This window comes from Crinia signifera, chromosome 3 (genome assembly GCF_055691185.1).
Source record: "Crinia signifera chromosome 3, ASM5569118v1, whole genome shotgun sequence".
NCBI lineage: Eukaryota > Metazoa > Chordata > Amphibia > Anura > Myobatrachidae > Crinia > Crinia signifera.
In genome coordinates, this window is record NC_139219.1 from 160,683,752 (window position 1) to 160,708,073 (window position 24,322).

The following is a 24,322-nucleotide window of genomic DNA, read 5'->3' on the forward strand; positions in this document are numbered from 1 at the left end:
TATAGATAGATATCTATCTATCTCAGACTTCTAGAACCAGACACTCAATCTTCAGAACAAGAGAAATTCTGCGCTGAATTTTTCAATTAACCTTTTGGCTGAATTCACAAACACAGATACAAATGAAATTTTATTTTTTATTTTTAATAGCTAGCAAAAAAGATATTAAATATATCGCTATAAAATATAACTATATAGAAATATACGATAGGTGGCCACCTTATTTCAAATATAATATATTTCATAACACATAAATAAAATTATATAAATATGATCAAAAGTAAACATTCAATACATTAAAAATGTTTTTGCATATATATTACTGGTATACTGCTTTTAGAATTTTGCCATACAACCTGTATCGGGATAAGTCTTGTACACTTCCAATACGGAAAATATTGCAATTTTTGTATATTTCGCAATATAATTTATAGAGTGGTCAGTCCGGACACCACTAAACGGTTGCAATGTGTATTGAAATTTGCGGCAATGTCCAGCCGATATGTCTGTTGGGGAAAGTAAGCAATGCAAGAATATTGGGGGGAACAACACGTCTCTCACCCGTGGCGTGCTCACTCTCCTTTCTATCAAGATGACGGAAGTTTTATCCGCAGCTGTGGATAAGCAAGGTCTGTGTGGAGTTTATATGGTAGTTGGATTTCTGCGGCTCTCACCCGCAATGCCTTACACAGGGTAACCTCCGACCAATTCCTCCCACTCGTGGGGTGCTCTAATTGACAGATTGTAGTGGACACACTGGTACGGCAGCAAGATGATTGTAAGTCTGTCCACAGCTGTGGATGAGCCAGGTCTGTACAGTGCCAGGTGGCAGTTGGAAAGTGCGGCTCTCACCCGCAATGCTGTTACACGTATCTGGCTCTGACCCTGTACCTCCCACTCGTGGGGCGCTCCAATCGACAGCCCAAGGTGGACACAGTGATGGATGGTGCAGCGGTGTATGGAATTGACGGCTCACGCCATCCTAAAGTGAACACTATTGTGATTCTGTGAGACCTGCAAAACATGCACTGTTGGTAGCTCTCAAGGACTAGGGTTGGCTACCCCAGTGTTACGTGGTTGCTAGGAGACCTCCACATGCACGCCAAGCCACGGGGAGCGCGGGCTCGTCGCAGGTCTGTAATATCAGATCCGGTGCCTGGCCGGGGGTGATCCAAGTAGATGCCGGTCACAGACCCGGTGGGCAGAGGGGGACTCCTTGCACGGGTATATATGTTTGTTGCACATTAGCTTGTGATCTTGAAAACTGGTCATGAAACCGAAACGTTGCTTTAACGGTCTCATCGCCTACTTCTTACTTTAAGAATACACACATACATATACACACATACATATACACACCCACCCACACACCCGGAAGGGGAGCCAATACGGAGGTCGGATGGGCAGTAGGTCGTACCTCCGATTTAGGAACATCTAAAACACACACACAATTTGGGGTGATTTCTTGGCCCAATCCATTGGGATCAAGAGAAAATAGGCCCAAATCATACTATTGTATGGGCACCTTTACTAAGTAATTATTGTGTGCCAGAGAATTTTTTTTTTTTTTTTAGAGAGAAATAACCTCATGGTTGAACCGGTTTGTGACAAAGTTCAGGCCCTTATGTAAATTTAAAACAGGTAATGATTTAATGTACAAACTCTTGTATACACGCAATAAATAAAAAAAAATAATGGCTCAGGATGAAAAAACGGAGGATCTTAGCCAGGTGGGTATTTGGACCCTGTGGGGATGGTTAGAATGTTAACAAATACTCAGTAATCGCTGCAGCCAAACAACACTTACACCGTAGGTCAGCAAGGCAGCAAGGAATTGCTCAAACACCAAAGACATGGTTTGAAACGTGCCCAAGACTTCTCCCCAGGTTAGAGAAGAGACATCATCCAACCAAGTAATTAAAACATCAGTGGTCTATACGACATTCAAAAAGCTATGTGAGAGCAGAAAATAGTCCAATATGGAGACCGGAAATAGAAAAGTATAGTCTCTATCCCCTGGGTGTTGAAGTCACCATGTGTCAAGCAGCTTGTTTTCATTGAGAGAGTCCATCTGACCCAACAATGGAGGTGGTGGATGGTCTACATGGGGTCCCTGAGATCTACCTCTGGTTGAAAGGACTAATTCAAGTCATCTTCCGCCAACAGAATGCCCACGACCAGCGGGGCAATACGATTTAGGGCTGCAGAGAGAAAAAAAAACTACTGTGTCTGGTTAGTTCCATAAAGGTTGACAAATGTATGACGGACCACACAGTTTGCAATTAACCAAGAAAGTGTTTACCCTCCTCCAAAGCGATCAAAGTCACATCTTGAAATGGGAGACACCTATAAAAGGAGTTGGGGTTGCAATTTTCTATAAAGGAGAATTGCAACCCTGAAGGATGTCGACAGGCGGGACTCAACCGCCTGTCGAAGGACAGCAGCTCAGAGAGCATTAAGGGCAGCAGTCTGAGGTAAACTCCTCCAGAGAAGATAGCCAAGTGCCGATCTGGGAGACCGCTGACTGGACGGAGGCAATTTTTGAGCAGATGGTATCATAGATCCTATGTTTCAACTGTTCAAAATCTTTCTTTTTGACATGGAGCAAAGGGCGAACAGAATCCAGGGATTGTAGAGCTGGCAAGGTCACCACTGAAGAATTCCCCCTCAAAAGGTGGCTAGGCCAGCATGGGAAAGCATAGAGGACCATCTCTAGGCAATGTATTTGAGTACCTCAAGGCAATGTAGACATTAGCACATTCAGGGAGTTGTATAACAATAATCCAAGACATAACAGGGGGTAGAGTAGTGATGTAATGGGTAATGCAATCACACAATTTGATTACCAGGAAGAGTTCAAACTGCAGAAGAGGCTCCAGAACAAATCACCAATGGCTAGTAATCAATGGAGAGTTTATAGCAAATTGTAAGATGGAAAGCACACTGGGCAGGTAACAAAATGACACCAGCTTTAGACACTACGTTTGCAGTACCTATCAGTCCTGGACTGTAGGGCATTAGAGCTGGACATACTGTAGATTAAGTAGGGGGGAGTTTTCAGGAGCCAAGGGGAAGTGAGGGAAGCAACTGTGTGAGCATCTGCTGTGTGGACTCACCCTCCCCATTTGGAAAAATCCAAAACAGCTGCCAGGTCTGGAGCTCCAGCCTCAGGGAGTAGAGAGTCTGCAGAAGTGTCCAGCAGGGGCCCAGGAGCCACCCATGGTAGCAGGGGGTCGAGTGCCGATCTAGGAGATCTGCGGGCAGGCAAGAACGAGCCTCCAGGCTCTGTTCAGTGGAGGATGCAGCAGGCGGCACTATTTGAGGTTGTGGCTATTCAGCGCAAGTAGGCCCTGGCCAGAGAGAGAGGTGCAGGGACTGCCAGATGCTAGGGAGAGGCTGCGGAAAAGGTGCGGCCCTGGCCAGAGAGAGGTGCAGGGACTGCCGGATGCTAGGGAGAGGCTGCGGAAAAGGTGCAGTCAGTCTGACACCCCATTGGCTCACCGGAAAGGCAGGATGCCCTGGAAATGGCAAGGTTTCAGGAGCTGGGAGAAACAAGTCTGCTTGATTTGCCAGCTAAGCCACATCCCCTACCTATAGTATTTTTATCCTTATCTGTCTTTATTAATACATCCATAAAGATATCTCCAGTCATTCATCTCAATCCCAATCAAGGATTCCTCTCATTTCTGTATATGAATCTAAACCCATTCCAAAAAATCCCCTAGCTCCCCCACCAACACACCCAACCAATGCACAGATTCCCAGCGATTTTTTTGAAACAAATAGGCTTCCCCCACTCCAGGTCTCTTACCAACCTCCTTGGCCAACTGAATTTGCAGAGGCTACTTGTTTGCTATAAACTGCTCTCTGAGCCTGACCTAACAGGAACAGAGTTCAGATGATGAACGACACTTCACAATAGTGACAAAAACAGAATGCATGTAACAGCATAATTCTGTGGATAAGAATTACGCAGCATAGATCAGTGGATTGGGGTGGGAGGAATCTGTCTCTATGCCACTTGCTTGGTTGATTTACCGGACTAAGGATAAACTCACATGGAACCTGGTTGTCATGTAATGTGCCATTTCTGAGCATCATATATGCTTGTGATCAACTGAAAACCACTGCACTAGAAACATACTTTAAAACATCCAGATTACAGAGTAGTCTTAAAAGGACTTTATTTCCAATCTGTTCTTGTACAACGGATTTGTCAATATTAAAATTCAACTTTTTTTAAACCATAAAAAAATTTTTTTTACCTTTAACCAAACATTACAGGGTACTTGTTTCCTAGCACAGCGCCACTGATTTTAATTGTATGCAATCGGGTTAGAAAAATCGGGCCAATCGCATTGCATGCAACCAAATTGCATGCGATGCGATTTTTTACATTGGCCCCAATGTTAAATGCCCCCCAGACCCCAGTTTTCATTGTATGCCCCCCCATTGTTAACGGCACGCCACGATCAACGTGAACACGAAGCGTGGCGAGCGCAGCGAGCCCGCAAGGGGCGACTGTACGCGTCCTCCGATCTTTTCATACCCCCACTATCCAAGTCGGCATGGAGTTGATTTTATATAGCGTGGCGAGCGCAGCGAGCCCCGCGAGGGGACGCGCATTACTTCAGACGTATTACACGTCCGCTCGCCGGGCTCGGTAGCTCGTCACGCTTCGTGGGTTTATGAAAAGGTCGGAGGACGCGTACCTCCGCCCCTCGCCACGCTTCGGGTTGGCGTTCATCGTGGGGTGGCATTTGACATAGAAATTACCTATCAGGGTGGGTATACAAAAATTGGGTATGGGGGGCAATTTAACATTGGTTCTTATGTAAAATCGGGTCCATCGCATTGGTCGTATTGTATGCCATTATAATGGCATACAATGGACCCGATTTTACATAGGAATTTAACATTACATACAATGCTTACAATGTAAAATCGGGACCCGATTTTACATTTGTAAAAAAAGCGCCCAAAAATCGGGTCTGTCGGGTCCCATCGCATACCTTAAATTAAGGTATGCGATGGGACCCGAGCTAGAAAACAAGTACCCATTACAGCAACACAGAATACAAGACGACCCCTTTGTAAAAATGCTATTGAGAAAAGGTCAAGCTAATGACTTAATAGGTTCAAATACATTCATAGATTCGTCCCCAGAGATGGACAAAGTGCTTGGCACAAATGGTAAAGTGTACATGTCTTTACTAAGTCAAGTTAGCATAGGATTTCCCACTAGCAAGCTCTATTCTTCATCTACATGAATATGAAGTGAACACTTCATACAGTGTGTTACTAATGGGTTTTAGGCAGAAAATAGCAAACAAGAACTTCGTTTCAGAAATCTACTTTAGTGGCTTATTATAGAAATATAGAACAAAATGTAAAAGTTCTGTTGTAGAAGTTTCACAGTTTTTAAAAGAGAAAATGGCTTAGCCTATATAATACGTTCTACCTACTTAGTAAAGCTGCAGAACAAATGCAGTTCTCACTATTCTTTCCACTGTTTTCATTTTTCAGTAATAGGGTATACAGATAGGAGTTCTGTTGAAGATGGGATGTAGCCCATGATAACTCCCATATTAGTAAAATTTACTCCTAGGCCAATGTCGTATGTGAGCTGGAAGCATATTTTAGCAGAGTTCTCTAAATATGTAAAAGTGGAGGTTTGCAAATAGGTAAAATAAAGACATTTCTAATATTGTAGACATGTTTAATTTTTTTTTTTATTTTGTAAAAAAGCAGAATCTTATTCATTATGTGGCACAATTGTGTAGTAGAGGTTAGGGAAATGCAGTTGTGTCAACTTGAAACAGGTCCCTATGAACTGACATTGACACCGAAGTATCATGGATTCAGACAAGAGCATTCGAAAGGGAAAACCCATGAACCAGACAGTATTGCCTTCAGGTCTACTTAAATAGGTTATGGTAAAAAGGGTAGACCGTGTCTAGGTCAAACGTTAATGGTAAAACATCAAAGGATCGACATGCACAAAGTCGCCATTGACAAAAGTTTTACTTTTTGGTGTCAAATTGTGGATTCCATCACATGGACCCCAAATTAGTGTATCTCGCTACTCTTTTCCATTCCCAATCAATTTAGATGACAAAGAATAAAAAAAGTTTAGAGATTACAATAAATAAAAAAATCCTCATGTCAACCTTTTCTTTTGTTGACCACTGCAACCTAATTTCTAAGCCAACCCTTTTTAATACCGACCACATGGTGTTGGACCTACTGAACCAATACCACATATAGTAAATAGAAGCAACTGCAGACCACAGTGTCAACAAAGAACACTTCCATTAAATACAGGTCAGAAAGGATTACATGGTAACCAGTAGCAAATAAAGACAAAAAGTAATAAATAACTGCATAAACGGCACTAAAACAATCATGAATTTCAAATGTGTATTTACCAATTTACCAAAAGCAGGAGAAGCAGATTGTGCAAATTATATCTCTGTCCTAATGGAAGCAATGGCCCCATAGGGAATCATTTATAGCTACGTATACATAAATATTGTAAAAGTTTTGTTTTACAAAAAGATAAGCAACAGTTATAACTCACTATATTAGAACTTATGAGGCCGGGAGATCCAGTTCAACATTTCAAGTAGTTTAATCCTAAATATTACCGTTGTCTGATAAATTATAACTTTAATTACATTTAAAAAAATACTTAAGTTGTTTAACAACTTCCAGTGCAACTAAGCACTACTGCTTTTCAGTTCTTTTGCATGTCTACTTAAATATTGATTTGATGCATAGCAAAAGATATCTTTTAAATAAAGATTTAAACATTTTGGTTTGTATTGTGTAACATTTTAAAATATTGCATGTTAATATTGGGACACTACCAAAAATGAGATGGCTAAAATTGGTTAAACTAATGCCTATGCTCCCTTTACTGCAGTGGACAATAGAAGACCTTTTACATTCTGCACATCTGACGTGCATGCTGGACGCAGAAACACTTGTGATTGGCTGTTCAACAGCCCATACCATACAAATAGCAGGACGGACTGCCAGTTTAAACAGTTTTTTTTTTTTTATAGGTAGTCATAAAATACCTTACATTTAACATTACCAAATGTTAAAAAAAAAAAAATAATAGTAATATCTTCACACCGCGCTCCTATCCACATTTATCCTTTCCACTTCCCAGATTGCTGCCGACACTTTCCAGTCTGTGAATTAAGACACCCTTACAAATGGATGTGATGGGTAGAGACCAAATCTGGGACACGTACTATGAACCAAAGTGAAACAATAGACTGCTTGTAAATGGATGTGTCCAGTCTTTTTTTTGAACGGAGTCTGAAAGCCCTAACCGAAAAGGTCATTTCCCAAGCCGCTGCTCACAGCCCGCGTAGCTACGTAGAGCAAACAAAAAGTCTTCATATTGGATATTCACATGCGATGGTAAAGAACTGTAAAAAAAAAAAAAAAAGTTACAATCTTTGATCAAAATAGGGGAACAAGAGATGGTTTTCTGCACTCCTGTACTCTATGCTACTCTGGACACATTAGCCCTGTTTTTTCAGCTATATCGGTATAATAATAATACATATATATATATATATATATATGTACTTGTGAGTTATCTGGACGCCCGATTTTTTGATTGTATGCCTTAAGTTAAGGCATACAATCAGATGCGATGCGATATCGCATCGCATCGCATGCGACCATCGGATGCGATGACCCGATTTTTCCATAGGAATCAATGTTAAAATGATTCCTATGGAAAAAGGGGTCCTTTTCATACCCCTACTATCCAAGTGGGCATGGAGTTGGATATAAACCTGTGGCGAGCGTAGCGAGCCACCGAGCCCGAAGCGTGGCGAGCGAAGCGAGCCCCGCGAGGGGACGGTATTCCGTGTCCCCTCGCGGGGCTCGCCACGCTTCGGGCTCGGTGGCTCGCTACGCTCGCCACAGGTTTATATCCAACTCCATGCCCACTTGGATAGTAGGGGTATGAAAAGGACCCCTTTTTCCCATTGAATTCCATGTTAAAATGGACTCAGTCCATTTTAACATTGATTCCTATGGAAAAATCGGGTCATCGCATCGCATCCGATGGTCGCATGCGATGCGATGCGCCCGATCCGATTTTGAAATCGGGCGTCCGGATAACTCACAAGTAAATATATATATATATATATATATATATATATATATATATATATATATATATATATATATATATATATATATATATACACACATACATACAGTCGGGCAAAAAAGTATTTAGTCAGCCACCAATTGTGCAAGTTCTCCCACTTAAAAAGATGAGAGGCCTGTAATTTTCATCATAGGTATACCTCAACTATGAGAGACAAAATGAGGAAAAAAAATCCAGAAAATGACATTGTCTGATTTTTAAAGAATTTATTTGCAAATTATGGTGGAAAATAAGTATTTGGTCAAAAACAAACAAGCAAGATTTCTTGCTCTCACAGACCTGTAACTTCTTCTGTAAGAGGCTCCTCTGTCCTCCACTCGTTACCTGTATTAATGACACCTGTTTGAACTCTTTATCTATATAAAAGACACCTGTCCAACACTTCAAACAGTCACACTCCAAACTCCACTATGGCCAAGAGCAAAGAGCTGTCAAAGGACACCAGAAACAAAATTGTAGACCTGCACCAGGCTGGGAAGACTGAATCTGCAATAGGTAAGCAGCTTGGTGTGAAGAAATCAACTGTGGGAGCAATTATTAGGAAATGGAAGGCATACAAGACCACTGATAGTCTCCCTCGATCTGGGGCTCCCCGCAAGATCTCACCCCGTGGGGTCAAAATGATCACAAGAACGGTGATCAAAAATCCCAGAACCACACGGGGGGACCTAGTGAATGACCTGCTGAGAGCTGGGACCAAAGTAACAAAGGCTACCATCAGTAACACACTACGCCGCCAGGGACTCAAATCCTGCAGTGCCAGACGTGTCCCCCTGCTAAAGGCAGTACATGTGCAGGCCCGTCTGAAGTTTGCTAGAGAGCATTTGGATGATCCAGAAGAGGATTGGGAGAATGTCATATGGTCAGATGAAACCAAAATAGAACTTTTTGGTAACAACTCTACTCGTCGTGTTTGGAGGAGAAAGAATGCTGAGTTGCATCCAAAGAACACCATACCTACTGTAAAGCATGGGGGTGGAAACATCATGCTTTGGGGCTGTTTTTCTGCAAAGGGAACAGGACGACTGCTCCGTGTAAAGGAAAGAATGAATGGGGCCATGTATCGTCAGATTTTGAGTGAAAACCTCCTTCCATCAGCAAGGGCATTGAAGATGAAACGTGGCTGGGTCTTTCAGCATGACAACGATCCCAAACACACTGCCCGGGTAACAAAGGAGTGGCTTCGTAAGAAGCATTTCAAGGTCCTGGAGTGGCCGAGCCAGTCTCCAGATCTCAACCCCATAGAAAATCTTTGGAGGGAGTTGAAAGTCCGTGTTGCCCAGCGACAGCTCCAAAACATCACTGCTCTAGAGGAGATCTGCATGGAGGAATGGGCCAAAATACCAGCAACAGTTTGTGAAAACCTTGTGAAGACTTACAGAAAACGTTTGACCTCTGTCATTGCCAACAAAGGGTATATAACAAAGTACTGAGATGAACTTTTGTTATTGACCAAATACTTATTTTCCACCATAATTTGCAAATAAATTCTTTAAAAATCAGACAATGTCATTTTCTGGATTTTTTTTCCTCATTTTGTCTCTCATAGTTGAGGTATACCTATGATGAAAATTACAGGCCTCTCATCTTTTTAAGTGGGAGAACTTGCACAATTGGTGGCTGACTAAATACTTTTTTGCCCGACTGTATATCTCTATCTAGGAGACACAGGGGCAGTGGAATTAAAAACAGGCTCCTTACCTGCAGGTTGCAGTCAGCAAGGACTGAACAAACAGGTGCTAATCAATTACCCCACACTATTTGACTGCTAAGCTGTCACTCGGATGCCCTACATTGCTACACAGCGCCGGCTCAGCTGTCTCAGACCAGTGGGGACTTGGGAGCGCAGCACTGAATATCGTATCCATAAGAGATCCGATCTTAATACGGCTCTGGGCAACGGTAAAGGTGCCCATACACTAGTAAGATTTATCTTCAGATCTGGCTGGTTGGACCAAAAACATGGTTATGGATGAGTGACAGTTTGTCAGTTTTCCAGCATTTCCAAGCAAATGGTCAACTGTCATTTGCTCTCATGTTTTTGTTCTAACCAGACAGATCTGCGTGTGTATGGCCACCTTAAGAAAGCTCCACTTATTGCAGATTTCTGTTTGCGTCTCAGGAAGTGGTGAACAGAAATCAGTGTTCAGTGCAGTGTGCTGGCTATAAGGGGAGTTTTGTAAGAACTTACCGTTCAGATCCCTTTCTGAGTCCATCCTGGTGACACAGCTAACAATGGGATGTAAGAGGGTCTGCAGGAGCAAGACACCTATGCTAACTTCGAGAGGCAGGCTCCTCCCTTCTATATCCCAACATTCCTCAGTTCAACTTCCAGAGCACACTAGGATACATTACTCAGTACCACGCCTGAACAGAATATGCAAATCACATGAAACGGTATAAACTTACTGAGCGTAAGGGAGGGATCGCTGTGTCACCAGGATGGACTCAGAGAAAGGTATTTAAATGGTAAGTTCTTACAAAAAAATCCCCTTTTCTCTGTCCATCCTGATGACACAGCTAACCAGGTGACGTTCAAGAGCCAGTCCTTTGGGAGGGTATGCTCAGGTTTGCAGTGCTCATCACTGCTCGCCCAAATGAAGCGTCCTCCGACGCGAAATATGGAACCTGTAGAACTTGGTAAAGGTGTGAACAGAGTACCAGGTGGCAGTCCTGCACAACTGCTCCGCTGTAGCTCCATGACGAACAGCCCAAGAGGAAGCAACCGACCTGGTGGTATGGGCATTAATCCTGAAGGGAACAGGCCTGCCAGCTTTAGTGTAAGCAAAGGCAATTACCAACCGTAACCATCTAGCAATGGTCAGCTTAGAATCTGGCCACCCTCTTATGTACGTCATCCAGTACCAGTAACAAATCGGTCTTATGAAAATCCTTCACTCTGTCCACATAAATGCGCAGCGAGCGAACCACATCCAATTTCTTCAGTTTGTCCCTATTTCTTGCCTCCTCTGGAGGGCAAAACACCAGGAGCACAATCTCTTGGTTCAAATAAAGACTTGACACTACCTTCGGTAGAAACTTAGGTACCATTCGCAGAATAGCCCTATCATCGTGAAATACCAGAAAAGGAGACTCGCCTTGCCGAAGCGATCGCCAATAGAAAAGTCAGTTTCCAAGAAAGAAACTTAAGATCAGCCGACCTTAAAGGCTCAAATGGGGGTTTCTGCAGAACCGACAACACCAGAGACAGATCCCAAGGCGCCACCGGCTATCTATATGGGAGGTTTGATCCTCATAACTCCCTGCAGGAAAGTTTGCACTTCCTGTAACAGAGGCACTCTTTTGAAAGAAGATAGACAAGGCAGATAGCTGTACTTTTAAAAACTGAAGACTCAACCCCGCCGAAAAACCATCCTGGAGAAACTCCAGGAGCCTAGTGACTTTAAAATTTAGACGTTCACACCACCTGATATAAGTCTTCCAGAACCTATGATAATTGGCTGCCATCACAGGTTTCCAAGCCCTGAGCATGGTTCTGATAACTGCATCCGAGAAACCCTTCTTTAACAAGGAGGGCTCAAAAGTCAGGCTGTCAAATTGAGAGGAGCTAGGTCCTGATGTAGGAAGGGTCCTTGCTTGAGTAGGTGTGGTCGAAGTGGAAGACGCCACGATGCTGTTTACAACCTTAGTATGTCTGAATACAAGACCTCCTGTGCCAATCGGGAGCAATCAGGATGATCCTTGACCCCGTGTCCTCACTCTCATAAGGACCCGAGAAATCATGGGAAATGGAGGGAAGACATAGAAATAGACAAGAAAAAGGCCCAGGAGACTTAACTAGCTCATCTCTGCCTATTCAAAGCCTGCACTAATGCATGCATAGATCTCCCCAAGGCAGCCGCCCACTCAGGATCAGGCTGCTCAGTCCTCTGGGCTTGAGCCCCACTGGGCACAGACTCACATGCAGGCCACAAATCCCCCGGTCCATCTGTTTAACAGTTAATTTAACTCAATCAAAACCAGCAGTTAATTAACATAGCATAAGCTCCCTCCCCAAGTGCAGCAGCACTACACCTTTTTGCCATGATGTCACACAGTGCAAAGTGTCAGATGTCTGTACAGAATAATATACCAGTGTACTTATCTGTCTGCGCTGCTGTAATGGACCCTCAGCGGTCACCAGGGAAGGTGCTGCCTAGAAGAAACTGTTCACTCAGTTCTGTAGAAACACCCTGCTGAAGTAGAGACTTTGTCTCTTCCTGCACTGAGGGAAGCCGTTTTGGTACCCTCCCCCTCTCAGCCACTCCTACCAAGTGTTTCTTCTCTCTTCCAGTGTCTCCCCTCTGTATGGGACCACTTGGAAGCGTCCAGCTGAGCTGGACTCCTGTAATAGGCATTAACTCCAAAGGATTTCCGCCTATAAGCCCGATAAAATGGCAGCACCATTGGGGGGGGGGGTGTGTCAGTCACCCATGATCCCCCCCTTAAGCAGGGAGGTGGCTCTGGACACACCCCAGGGCACCTCCTTTTGTGGAGATGAAAGCGCTGTGCAGAGAGAGAGCAGACAGCAGCTCTCTAGACACAGAGTACTGACAGGACGTGCTTCTGTCAGCCTCTGCTGCGCTGTGACTGTAAAGAAACTTCCTCTGGAAGTTTCACACTGTAGCCTGCAACTAACTAAGTGATTATTAATAAAAAACAAACCCTTAGCTACTCTAAAAACAGCTGCAGCTCACAGCCAGTCAGCATAGCACCCACTCCAGTGGGTACCTAAAACGAACTGGATAATGCAGAAGGGAGGAGCCTGCCTCTCAAAGACGTTAGCATAGGTGCCTTGCTCCTGCGGACCCTCCTACATCCCATGGTTAGCTGTCACCAGGATGGACGACAACGACAGAAATTATATTAGCCCCATGCACTGCTACAAGCTTGCAGTAATTAGTGACGCTAATTGAAACTGGTCTCAACAGAATGTTTTGCCCTTTTGGATGTGAAGGGGGGGGGGGAGGAGACAAAGTCCAACATATGATGCATATACTTACATAATTTCTGAAAGTCGTATGTGCCAAGGCAAAAAACCTAATGTGCTGTTTACAGAACCAAATTTTAATATGAGTTCAGGATCTGGGAAATTCTGTGTACCTATAAAACAATGATGATATATTATGGTCAGTTAAATTCCATGAAGTATGAATGAAAATAAGCTTGACCCCCAGATGAAATAAGGGAGATTCTAGGTACTGTTAATAGTACTAAATCAACAGATAACAGTAATCCAGTGGGGCACCATTGAATTAGCAGTGGCTTCAAGTACTTTGAGCCCTGATCATGTAGGGCTTTGAAAGGGAGTAAGTCTAGCTCGAAAAAGATTCACCATCTTACAGACACTAAGGGGAATAGGGATGTGTGTGGTATGTGGCTGGTTGGTTAATAGCCTAGCATCTGCATCTTGTACCAGCTGAAAGCAGTGCATTCTTTTGCAGGGAGACCAAGGTAGAGGGCATTGCAGTAGTCTAGGCATGAGGATACAAATATGGTTGGTTTTGAACGTGCAAAACCAACCATTTCTGTAAACTCTGAGTGAGTCACCAGCAGACTCACCTGCCCTTGCTGCAGCCAAACCTGGAATACAGTTATTTTAATCTATATAAAAAATTTAATTACTCCACTCAAGCGCCAGGCTCTGTGGATTGTGGAGAACTCATAGGAGTCTCCTCTACACTCACAGATCTTTTTCCTATGAGGATACAAATGCATGAAGGACTGCAGGCAAAATCGTTTGAGGGAATTAAGTGCTTGATTCTGTCTATGTTCCTAAAGAACAAGGATTTGATTATGGCTGACAAACTATTGGCTTGACAACTAAACACTATCTAGGACAAAACCAACATTCCTTCCGGGAAAGGACAGGCGGCTCACTATGTGCCAGGGTAGGAGGTCGGGTATAATTATGTGCCATAGGGTCAACATACATCAGGTCAACCTAGAGGTTGGAAAGACACCACAAGCATTAGGTTGACAGTCAAATGGTCCACATAAGTGTCACTTTTTTGTCCTGAATTTTTTTTGTCCTGAATTTTAAAGTAAGTCGGCATGGACACCTACGGCCCTCCAGCTGTTGAACTACACATCCTAGCATGCCCTGCTACGGTTTTAATATTTGGCCATTCTAAAACTGTTGCGGGGCATGCTGGGATGTTTAGTTCAGCAACAGCTTGAGGGCTAAAGGCTCCCCATCTCTGCGCGTAAAAAACTCATGCCGACCTTTTGACTGTTGACCTTCCCGATATTGACCTTTTGCTTGTGTAGACCTTCCAACCTTAGCAATGATGACTTAATGTATGTCAATCAGGTTTCTATATGTCTAATCATATTTATGTCCTGCTGTATGACAGGAGATTTGTCATGTACTCCTGATGGTCAATGCACGATACCCAGGATGTACTAACAACTTAGTTGAGAACCACTGGACTAAGGGAATAGAAGTAATAGCAAGAATACAGTGGTGGTCTTTGTGAAAAATTGGGTAAATATGCATTACCGATTTTATTTTTGCAATTGAATTTGCAGTATTGTTTACAAAGCAATTTAAGCATTGCAATGGATTATCTGTAGTGAGCACTTTGGTGGGTTTAGTATAATCTATCTACGGTCAAAATGCCAACATGGTAAAAATGCTGACATGTCAATAAGTCAACATGACTTCTGTCTGTCAACATAGACACTGTATAAGCACAGCATCCCCTCGCCATGTTTTGGGCAATCTGCCTTGCTACACTTAGCACACTATTATAATCTAACTCTATGCCCACTTGTATAAAAAAAAAAAAAAAAAAAAAAAAAAAAAAAACCACACACGAAAAAAAAACATTTTGACCTGTTGACATCTTATATGTCGGCATAAACGGCTGGCATTTTCACCGTGACAGTATTTTGAACAACAGTCATTGGTGGTCGGTATTTTTACAGTCTGTATTCTGACTGTAGGTAAATTGACTGCATCTTTTTTTGTCTAGTGAATATAATAAGAGTCCCAGTAAGCCATGTCAAAACAACATGCAGAGACAGAGATAGGAACTTTGCTATACATTACCAGAAATAAAAATGGGTACTCTTTACCTAGCACGGCGACCATCGCATGCACTAAAAAACGGGTGCGATGCGATGCCCGCGATTTCCCATAGGGACCAATGTTAAAAATCAGATTGGTCGCGATTTTAGTGTTAAAAGTCAGATTGGTCGCGATTTTTACATAGGAATCAATGTTAAATGGGCCACAGAGCCCTAATAGTCCCCCTGAAGTGTGAAATGGCCCCCACAATTTTTAACGCCACCCCACGATCAACGTGAACCCGAAGCGTGGCGAGCGCAGCGAGCCCGCGAGGGGCGGCGGTACGCGTCCTCCGACCTTTTCATACCCCCACTATCCACGTCGGCGTGGAGTTGAGAATAGAATAGTGTGGCGAGCGCAGCGAGCCACCGAGCCCGAAGCGTGGCGGGCGCAGCGAGCCCCGCGAGGGGACGCGGATACCTTCACAGGTAAACGCGTCCCCTCGCGGGCTTCACAGGTGTCCGCGTCGCCACGGACACCTGTGAAGCCCGTGAGGGGACGCGTATAACTGTGAAGGTATCCGCGTCCCCTCGCGGGGCTCGGTGGCTCGCTGCGCTCGCCACACTATTCTATTCTCAACTCCACGCCGACGTGGATAGTGGGGGTATGAAAAGGTCGGAGGACGCGTACCGCCGCCCCTCGCGGGCTCGCTGCGCTCGCCACGCTTCGGGTTCACGTTGATCGTGGGGTGGCGTTAAAAATTGTGGGGGCCATTTCACACTTCAGGGGGACTATTAGGGCTCTGTGGCCCATTTAACATTGTTTCCTATGTAAAAATCGCGGGCACTGAGCCAATTAACGCTAAAATCGCGACCAATCTGTCTTTTAACATTGATCCCTATGGGAAAATCGCGGGCATCGCGTCGCACACGTTTTTGATTTACCCGCGATGCCCGCGATTTTTTACCCCCGACGCCCGCGATTGTAATCGCGGGCGCCGTGCTAGGTAAAGAGTACCTAAAAATGCATGCAATACTACTTAATTTTACTTTAAAAAATGGTGAACAAGGAAAATTGAATAGATTACTTCTTAGTAGATGATCAAAGAACTCTACATCCAGGTCTGCTGGAGTCTTCTGCCTCTCCGCTACGAGCTGACAAAAACTTTGAGCAGCTCTTACAATGTTTGGCTTCCCATCTTCTGGTGATAGCACCTTTAGTACAGGCAAATGGTAGAAATCTGTTGATATAAAAACACAGGATTAAAAACGGAATTTGAAAGCTTGTAGGAGCCTCAAGGCCCAGTTTTCGGCTTTACACATTAACTATTCAACCAGGACTAAATACTTTGCTTGAACAAGCTTATAACATTTCAATATGTAAATCCCTTTACACTCATGCAACTTTGCTAAACCCCTTTAACCCTTTCTAGACTTGGGTGGTATGCCCGGAAATTTTCCGGGCGCAGCTGCACTGCCGCAGCGGGCTGTACCGGAAAATTTCCAGGCATACCATTAATGTGGAATAGGTGCGCATCACTGGCGCACCACCTCTAGAGCCCCCACCCTGTCACTCCGCCCAACCTCCCCATCACCTTTGCTCTGGCGATCTTACGCCGGAGCTCCCCTGACGCCCTCTTCCCCAGCCGCCATGCAGTTTACAGCAATGACGTAGACGGCAGGCTCAGGGATGTTTGGGGCGGCTCGGGAGAGTTCAGGCGCCAGAGTCCTCCTGAGCTGCCGCAAACATCCCTGAGCCTGCCACCTGAGGTCACTGTAGTGACTGGCGGCTGGGGATCACAGCCTCGGCGTACAAACGCCGGAGCCTGCCCTGGTAGGTTTGTCCTGCCCCAGCAAAACCCACCACTCAAAGGGTTAATAGTTGCCAAACCATCTACCATGGTTTAATTTAGATGCTATCTCGACACACAGCATAACCACCGGCAAATTTGCACTAGGGATGCCAATCCTGGGGATAAAGACAGCATGTAAAAAAGTCCAGTCTATCAACCTGGACCTACACTTTCTGCATAAGTATGGAAGAAATGGCATAAGATTCAAGGGCATATAATCAAAGCAATCACTAGTAATCAATACAGAGGTATTTAGAATTTACTAACCCAGCGGCAAGGCTAGTAGTAGCAGATCCCCACAGTGGCATAATGGAGGACTTAGTTGGTGGTGAGACCAGAATATTTAAAATGCAATATAATAAATTCCTCCATAAACAGACAAAAGTAATACCATAGCTGTCTAATCTCAAAGAAAAAGGTAACCTGCATAAAAACAACAAGATTTCACAAACATTGACCGTACAGGGTGAGAAAAATTCCAATGTATTCTCTTAAAACCTTCCAAAGAGAGGAAAACAGTCAATCATGCTCATCCAAAGTGCACATTTGGTATGGAGTGCCATATTACTATCTACTCAAAAACCATTGGAATACATAGCTGGGGCCATTTAACAGATGAAGACAAATAACTCTGGATTGGGAGGGGATGCAGTTATAATCCTGATGCCGGAATACCAATACTTTCTACCTCCGTGGGTGTCCATGACACCCATATAGGGAGAATAAATTAGTGTGTCGAGCGTAGCGAGGCACTGTGCCCGCTGCGTGGCGAGCACAGCGAGCCCACAAGGGGGGCTGATCCACGTCCTCCCCGTCAGGATCTCGGCGGTCGGTATTTTGAATGCCGGGATTCTGTATGTATTCCATTGGGAGAACTGAAGTTTCAAATGCAGTAACCAGTGATTCTGGAACCTCAGTCTGCTACCATCATGAAAATGTTCTGCTGCTAAAATATGAAGAATTTCAGTAAAACATTCTGTAATTCTGTCAAAAAGCGATTTTGACTAAATCATTTAGTAGGTTTGCCTGAATTGTCCAGTGTTTACACAGCGTTCGATAGCAATGCGCAGCCCCACAGCAGCGATATTGCCCGGCCAAATAGTCGGTGCAGGCAAGAATATACTTGCAACACTGTAAATTTGGCCACAGCTCCTGGGACTGGTAGGATGTAGTTAACAGTCTGACTGCTTTATTACACCTTGATAAACACGGGGCTCAGCCGAAACAGTCGGGGAAGAGTGGTGTAAGAGGTCAGGGACAGGGAGATAGATGTGAAAAAGACTAGGGCAAGTGAGAGAGATTAATAGGGGTGAGACAGCGATGGAGGGGGAGCCAGAGAAAGTTCAGATAAAGAGGGTAGAGGGAGGGAGAAATAAAGTAAGGAGAGAGAGGGGTGAGAGATGGAGTACAGGAGAGTGAAAAAGAAAAGAGATACAGGTAGGGGTAGAGAGATAGGTGATACAGAAAGGGTAAAGAGATGGGGAGGGGGAGAGAGACATGGAGAGACAGGAAGGGAGAGTGGGAAAGGGTGAGGGATAGAGATGGGGGTGAGAGTGTGGGGGTAAGAGGAGAGGGATGCAGAGTGAGAGAGAAATAGAGGAGAGAGTGGGACTGAGGGAGAGGAATGAGGGATATATTAGTGACAGAGAGAGAGATAGAGGTGGGGAGACAGGGAAGATGGGGAGTGCAAAAGAGAAGAGCCAGGTTGTAACACTGTATACACCTCAGTCCTTTCCTCTTTCAGTGAAAACAGTGCTAGGACTCTTCATTAGCGCCAGTTAACATGCTCACTGCTGATGGGACTCACTGCCAGCACGTCTCCCGTACCTCTGCCGGCTCTCAAACACTGTTGCCAGTTCTCTACTGCACCCCCTCCACTGGGACCCAAGCACTGCTGCGAGGTGTCTCCCGCACCTCCTATGGGTCTCAGGCACGGCTGCAGTGTCTCAACCACATATGCGCCGTGTTGCCCCTTCACTGCGCTTCCGGGACTCACACTTCCTATCAATGGGTCTCTAGATATCTGCTCACAGCGGCAGTAAGATGGGGTGGAGACCACAGCTGCTGACTATGTGAATCAGTTAAAAAATAAATAAATTTAAGAGCTTGAAGAAGGTGCAGGGGGTTGTCTTGGGGCTGGGCCCCATAGCAGCTGCATCCCCTGCACAGTTATGCCACTGGGTATTAGTCTACCTTTTCTTCATTGATGATAGTGGCTGCCAGGTACATTAGGAATAGTCTCCATACTAGTACACTGCCAACATATTAACAGTTATTTGGCCAATTTCTACTTGTTTTCCCATTAAAAAGTCCTGGGGGACTTTTTAATGCAGCCAATGTCAAACCAGTACAGTGATTTAATTAAAATTAAAAAACATATACAGTATGTAGTCTCCAAAATGGCTGATTCACCATATTCAATGCATGCTGTACTGTACTTAGCAATAAAGGGAAGTAAATCTTAAACTATGAAATACCCATATCATGTGGTTTATAGAGTCTTTACCATCTCTCCAGCATGAAGTATATTTACTTCATGCTTCGTCCTGGCTTCCTGCGACACGTCTTATAGCTGACATATAAACACAGTCTGTGTACTGATTACTCCAAGGCAGCAGCGTGTCTTTATATTTTTTCAGCATTATAGTTTTAAATTATTTTTATGCAACAGCTTTAATTGTTCGATAGACTACATACACTTCCCAATTTAAAACCGTGGGTATCGACATATTGCACAATGCGGCATGAATGTAAAATCTAAATAGAGGTCAGAGGAATGCTCTACAACTCAGAGGCCCCGAAAACACTAGGTGGCACCACTTATATAGCTTACTAGATCGGTAGTGCCACGGAGGAATGATCTAGCACATACACACTAACCAATATGATTAAAATTGCCAAATAATCTTACCTTTCTCTGTTTTGTCAGTGCTGCCATTTGCATATTCTGACGGATACTTTGAACATTCATCACCTAATAATTCCTTCTGCTGTTTTAAAACTTCATCCATAAGTCTGGAAGTATTTTGTTTGAAGATCCCTTAAAAGGACAGAAAAAAGAATTCACATTACTTTAGTGCTGTGTACATGTCCACATGTTCTGTTTGCTATCAAACACAGAGAGGAAAGATGCAGTCAGAACAACTTTGGACTAACCATGAAAACTGAAGACAACACAGTATTAGGAGATAAACTATTTTGAGACTTGGGACAGGGTGACTTTAAAATAAATTATCACGCACCGACAATTTAAAGTGAATATCTTAAACACTGTACACACTGGGTAATAAAATGAGTAAGCGCTCATCCTTGCCCTTTTAAGAGACATTGGTCATTTTATTGCCTGATGTGTATGCTGTATCTGATAGCCAATGCTCGCGCCTGTGGATCGTTAAGGACCTTCTCAGTCCTCTGTGCATGTACAGACAAGGGAGTGGATCGTTAACAAGAGCCATGCTACAGAATGCAACATGGTCCCCCCTCCCCCCACATAGGCAAGTGTGTATATTTGCCAATGCTAGGTCCCTGCTGCCACTGATGTCATCAGCAGAGGGGACCGTCCAGTGTGTATGGGCCTTGAATGGTGGATTTTGCTGTACAGGACAAACCTACCAAGGCAGGTTTGTCCTGCCCCAGCAAAACCCACCACAGAATGTAGGACCCTCCCTCACCTCTGGCAGCTGCCAGTCACAGCAGTGATCACAGGCAGATCAACTCCTGAGCGCTCCCGAGCCACCCAGAACATCCCGAGCTTCGTCACTACTGTGAATGGCGGCTGGGGAAGCAGCAGGGGAGCTCCGGCTCTGGAGCGGAGGTGATGGGGGGGCATTGTGCCTAAAACTGCCGTCTCACCTCATTTCCAAATGTCAGCTCATTATCACCCACAGACAAAGACATCTACACCCAGAGCCATCACAAAAAATATATATATGCGCCAGATTAAATCATTCAGGGGTAGATTTATTAAGCTTTGTGAAGTGATAAACGGTCTGTTTTTAATCACTGGCCAATCAGCTCCTACCTGTGAAGTTACAGGCAGGAGCCGATTGGCCAGTGATAAAAACCAGACACTATCACTTCACCGAGCTTAATAAATCTACCCATCAGATTTGCAAATTTGCAAGCTGGCCATACACTTGAAGATTGCGCAATCTGGCTGGTTGGAACAAAATTCAGTGATTTGGTACTTGATGTGCCATTTTCATGGTTTTTTTCTATGATTTATCGCATGTAAAAGGACTTCCTGGGAAGTTCAATGGAATCGGGTGCGATACATCACAGGAGCTAAAAAGCACCCAAGGTCCAACCTCCGATACGCATTGGATTTGATCAGACGTCAAACACTTGCAATTTGACCACTTCTCTAATTTCTCAGCCCGATTCGACAGAATCAGGTGAGAACAGTGTATGAGGGCCTTAAGTCATACAGTCCTTGCTGTAAAGTTAACAACTACATTACAGAGATAACAGGACAACTTAACGCAGTTTAATAATGGTAAATTGTATTGTATGCGCTGCCATTGACCGCCACAGGTACTGACAAATCCTTGTGGCAACCATGGTGATCTCCAAAAGGTAAAACACATACAACACGGCACTTTCCACAAAGATGGATCACTATAGTGTGATAAAGGGACATATGAGTTTGAAAAAACTCATGAGCCCGAGGTGTGCTCCCTACCACCAGTGCTGTGCCTAAACACGTGCATAGGGGGTCGTGCGATCGAATAGGCTCTCTCCCGAAGGAGAAGGGCCCCATGTTTCGCCTGAGCCCTCTCATCCATAAGGCCAAAGAGGGGAAAATAGGAATCGACGGGTCCTCTTCGACGAAGCTTAGAGGAACCCGCTTCCTCAACCCTCGGAAGGGTTAGGACGGTGGGTCCTCCGCACCCGAAGGTTTGGAGAGACCCGCATTAGACTTCCCTCCGCCTTGCAGCTCGGGGTCATCCTCAAGGGGACCGAAGCTCTCCCCAAAAGGATGAGAGCTTCGGCACATTGGGGAAATGGAAGGCCTGTAAGGGTCGACCACACTACCCCAAAAAAACATGACAAAACTACAGAAAACCAGGAACGTAAAAGTGACGAACGTGAGAGGGGAAGAGAAATAAATAGAGACCCCAACCATGGCACTAGTGTATGGGTACCTTAAGCATCCTGGCAAGCTGGTTCCAAGGATTTATGTAACATTCACCTATATATGCCAAGCCTTGCACATATTGAGACTGAGTAATTTAGTCCCCAAAAAAAAGCATAGCTCTTCTCCTGAATGCCAGAGATACACTTTCATTAGCTGATATACACTTGCCATACTGTCCGCTTCATCACGGACACCTATGATTTACACAGGTTCTGTGGCTGGCTAAACTCAAGCCTGTATTTCACTTAGATTTCAGGCAGAACACATGATGGGTGTCCCAGATGATTAAAATGAAGTTAATGCATGCAGACAGAATGACAAGTTCCCAAATGAAGAGATTCACCCACTAGTATGATACATGGCATGGCTACACGGGTATCTGATGTAGCTGCAGTTTGAACAGAGTGAAGTGTGAGAACGGCAGCGCCCCCTCTTGTGTTGGGCACAGGAGTAAATGTTACAGGAAGAATGGAGGGATCAGGGGGTGCCACTATAACCATATGCTTCCCATCGGGGTACCTTGCGGGTCATAGACGCTGACATAGGAGATGCCCAGCGCCATGCACCACACCACCAGGCTGGCAACGTCCGTGTAGCTCTCCTGCTCTTCGCCTATGAGGAGTCCCAGGTGCACGGGCAGCTTGCTGAGCTTTACTCGGTCTCTCCGGTGATGCGTCGTGAAGTCGTGGTGCAGGTAGGAGCAGTCACATCGCTGCCGTAGGGAGATGTCCGCGGGCTCCGGGCACAAGCAACGTCCATTAACATCTCGGCGTCGCGATAGGAATTGACCGTCTCCTCGCGGGCCCCGCTCGTGAAAGCCGGTGTCAACTGGCAAGAAGAGCGCTCCCGCCGCCCGCCACAGCCGCCAGTGCCAGAGCCGGAGCCACGATAGGAGCGCGCGCTGCAGGCCGAGCAGCACGTGCAGGAGGCGCCAGGCCAGCGCGTACAGCACGGACATGTCCGACGCTCACTGACACCGGCACCTCAGCCCCGCCACTGGCATCGTACTGCCTTCCATACACTGTGTGACTCCGGGGCACACCACATCTGCGGCCCGGATTGGTCAGGACATCACGTGGCGTCACTTCCGCAGGAAAGAAGCGAAGTGATGTGGCCAGTCCAGGTTGGAGCCGGAATCTAGGAAAGGTTTATGGGAGCAACAAGACAGGATGTAAGAGGAGCGACGTGTCCGAGAAAGTGACAGCGACCTCTGCTGTCACGGCATGGAATAATCTACATATACAGTAACTCAGATCTGTATAACGCAATCTATTGGAATTAAAACATTTTGGTACTTGTTTCCTAACACGGCGCCCATCGGGTCCCATCGGGCGTGGCGAGCGGCAGCGGTACGCGTCCAACGACCTTTTCATACCCCCACTATCCACGTCGGTGTGGAGCCACTGAGCCCGAAGCGTGGCGAGGGGACGCGTAATACCTGTGAAGTAATGCGTGTCCCCTCGCCACGATTCGGGCTCGGTTTCTCGCTGCGCTCGCCACACTATTTACAATCAACTCCACACCGACGTGGATAGTGGGGGTATGAAAAGGTCGGAGAACGCGTACCGCCGCCCTTCGCGGGCTCGCCAGGAATCAACATAAACCAGTGGATCCTAAACTGTGTGCCATGGCACCCTGGGTTACGTTGGGACAAATGCAAGGGTGCCTCAGGTTGGTGGTCCAGGACTCAAAACCAGTGACGGTGGCTGACCATAATAACGTAAATTGGCAAACAGAAGCAAATCTGGTCCCTAATCTGAACCTAAGGATAACATATATGCACAATTTTCTTCATTTAATATTTTTATTCTAAATCTCTCAACAACCAACTTTTTGTCTAAGGGTGCCGTGAAAAATATTCAGACACTCTATGGCAGGGGTGGCCAAACCAGTTCTCGAGATCTACCAACGGTCCACATTTTCCAGGTCACCTAGCTGCTGCACAGCTGTAGTCATTACTAACTCTCACATTTTTAAACATGCTGCATTCATTCCTACTATAGATCCACAGGTTGCCTGGAAAACATGCACCATTGGTAGATCTTGAGGACAGATTTGGCCACCCCTGCTCTAGGGTGCCTTGACTTAAAAAATGTTTGGGAACCACTGGCATAAACCATT

The 24,322-nt window shown here is 45.0% G+C and overlaps 1 protein-coding gene across 1 annotated transcript; it reads right to left on the reverse strand.

Annotated features, from left to right (window-relative positions):
• Positions 1-4,167: 4,167 nt before the first annotated feature.
• NUS1 (NUS1 dehydrodolichyl diphosphate synthase subunit) lies at positions 4,168-23,341 on the reverse strand. Its single transcript, XM_083176823.1, has 5 exons — positions 22,721-23,341; positions 19,976-20,104; positions 16,300-16,452; positions 13,204-13,303; positions 4,168-7,442 (listed from the first exon to the last, which is right to left on the reverse strand). Exons 1-5 carry the CDS (start codon positions 23,157-23,159, stop codon positions 7,352-7,354), a joined length of 912 nt encoding a protein of 303 aa, XP_083032949.1. The 5' UTR covers positions 23,160-23,341; the 3' UTR covers positions 4,168-7,351.
• Between the last annotated feature and the right edge of the window lie 981 nt (positions 23,342-24,322).

Bases quoted from the DNA above. Each gene is read 5' to 3' on its own strand.
- NUS1 (XM_083176823.1), bottom strand. From the start codon at position 23,159: ATGTCCGTGCTGTACGCGCTGGCCTGGCGCCTCCTGCACGTGCTGCTC. The intron at 20,105-22,720 runs GTACCCCGATGG...TGTCCTTTTAAG, and splicing joins CAGCGTCTATGACCCGCAAG to GGATCTTCAAACAAAATACT. The intron at 7,443-13,203 runs GTAAGTATATGC...TTTTTTTTACAG, and splicing joins ATACGACTTTCAGAAATTAT to TTCTTTACCATCGCATGTGA.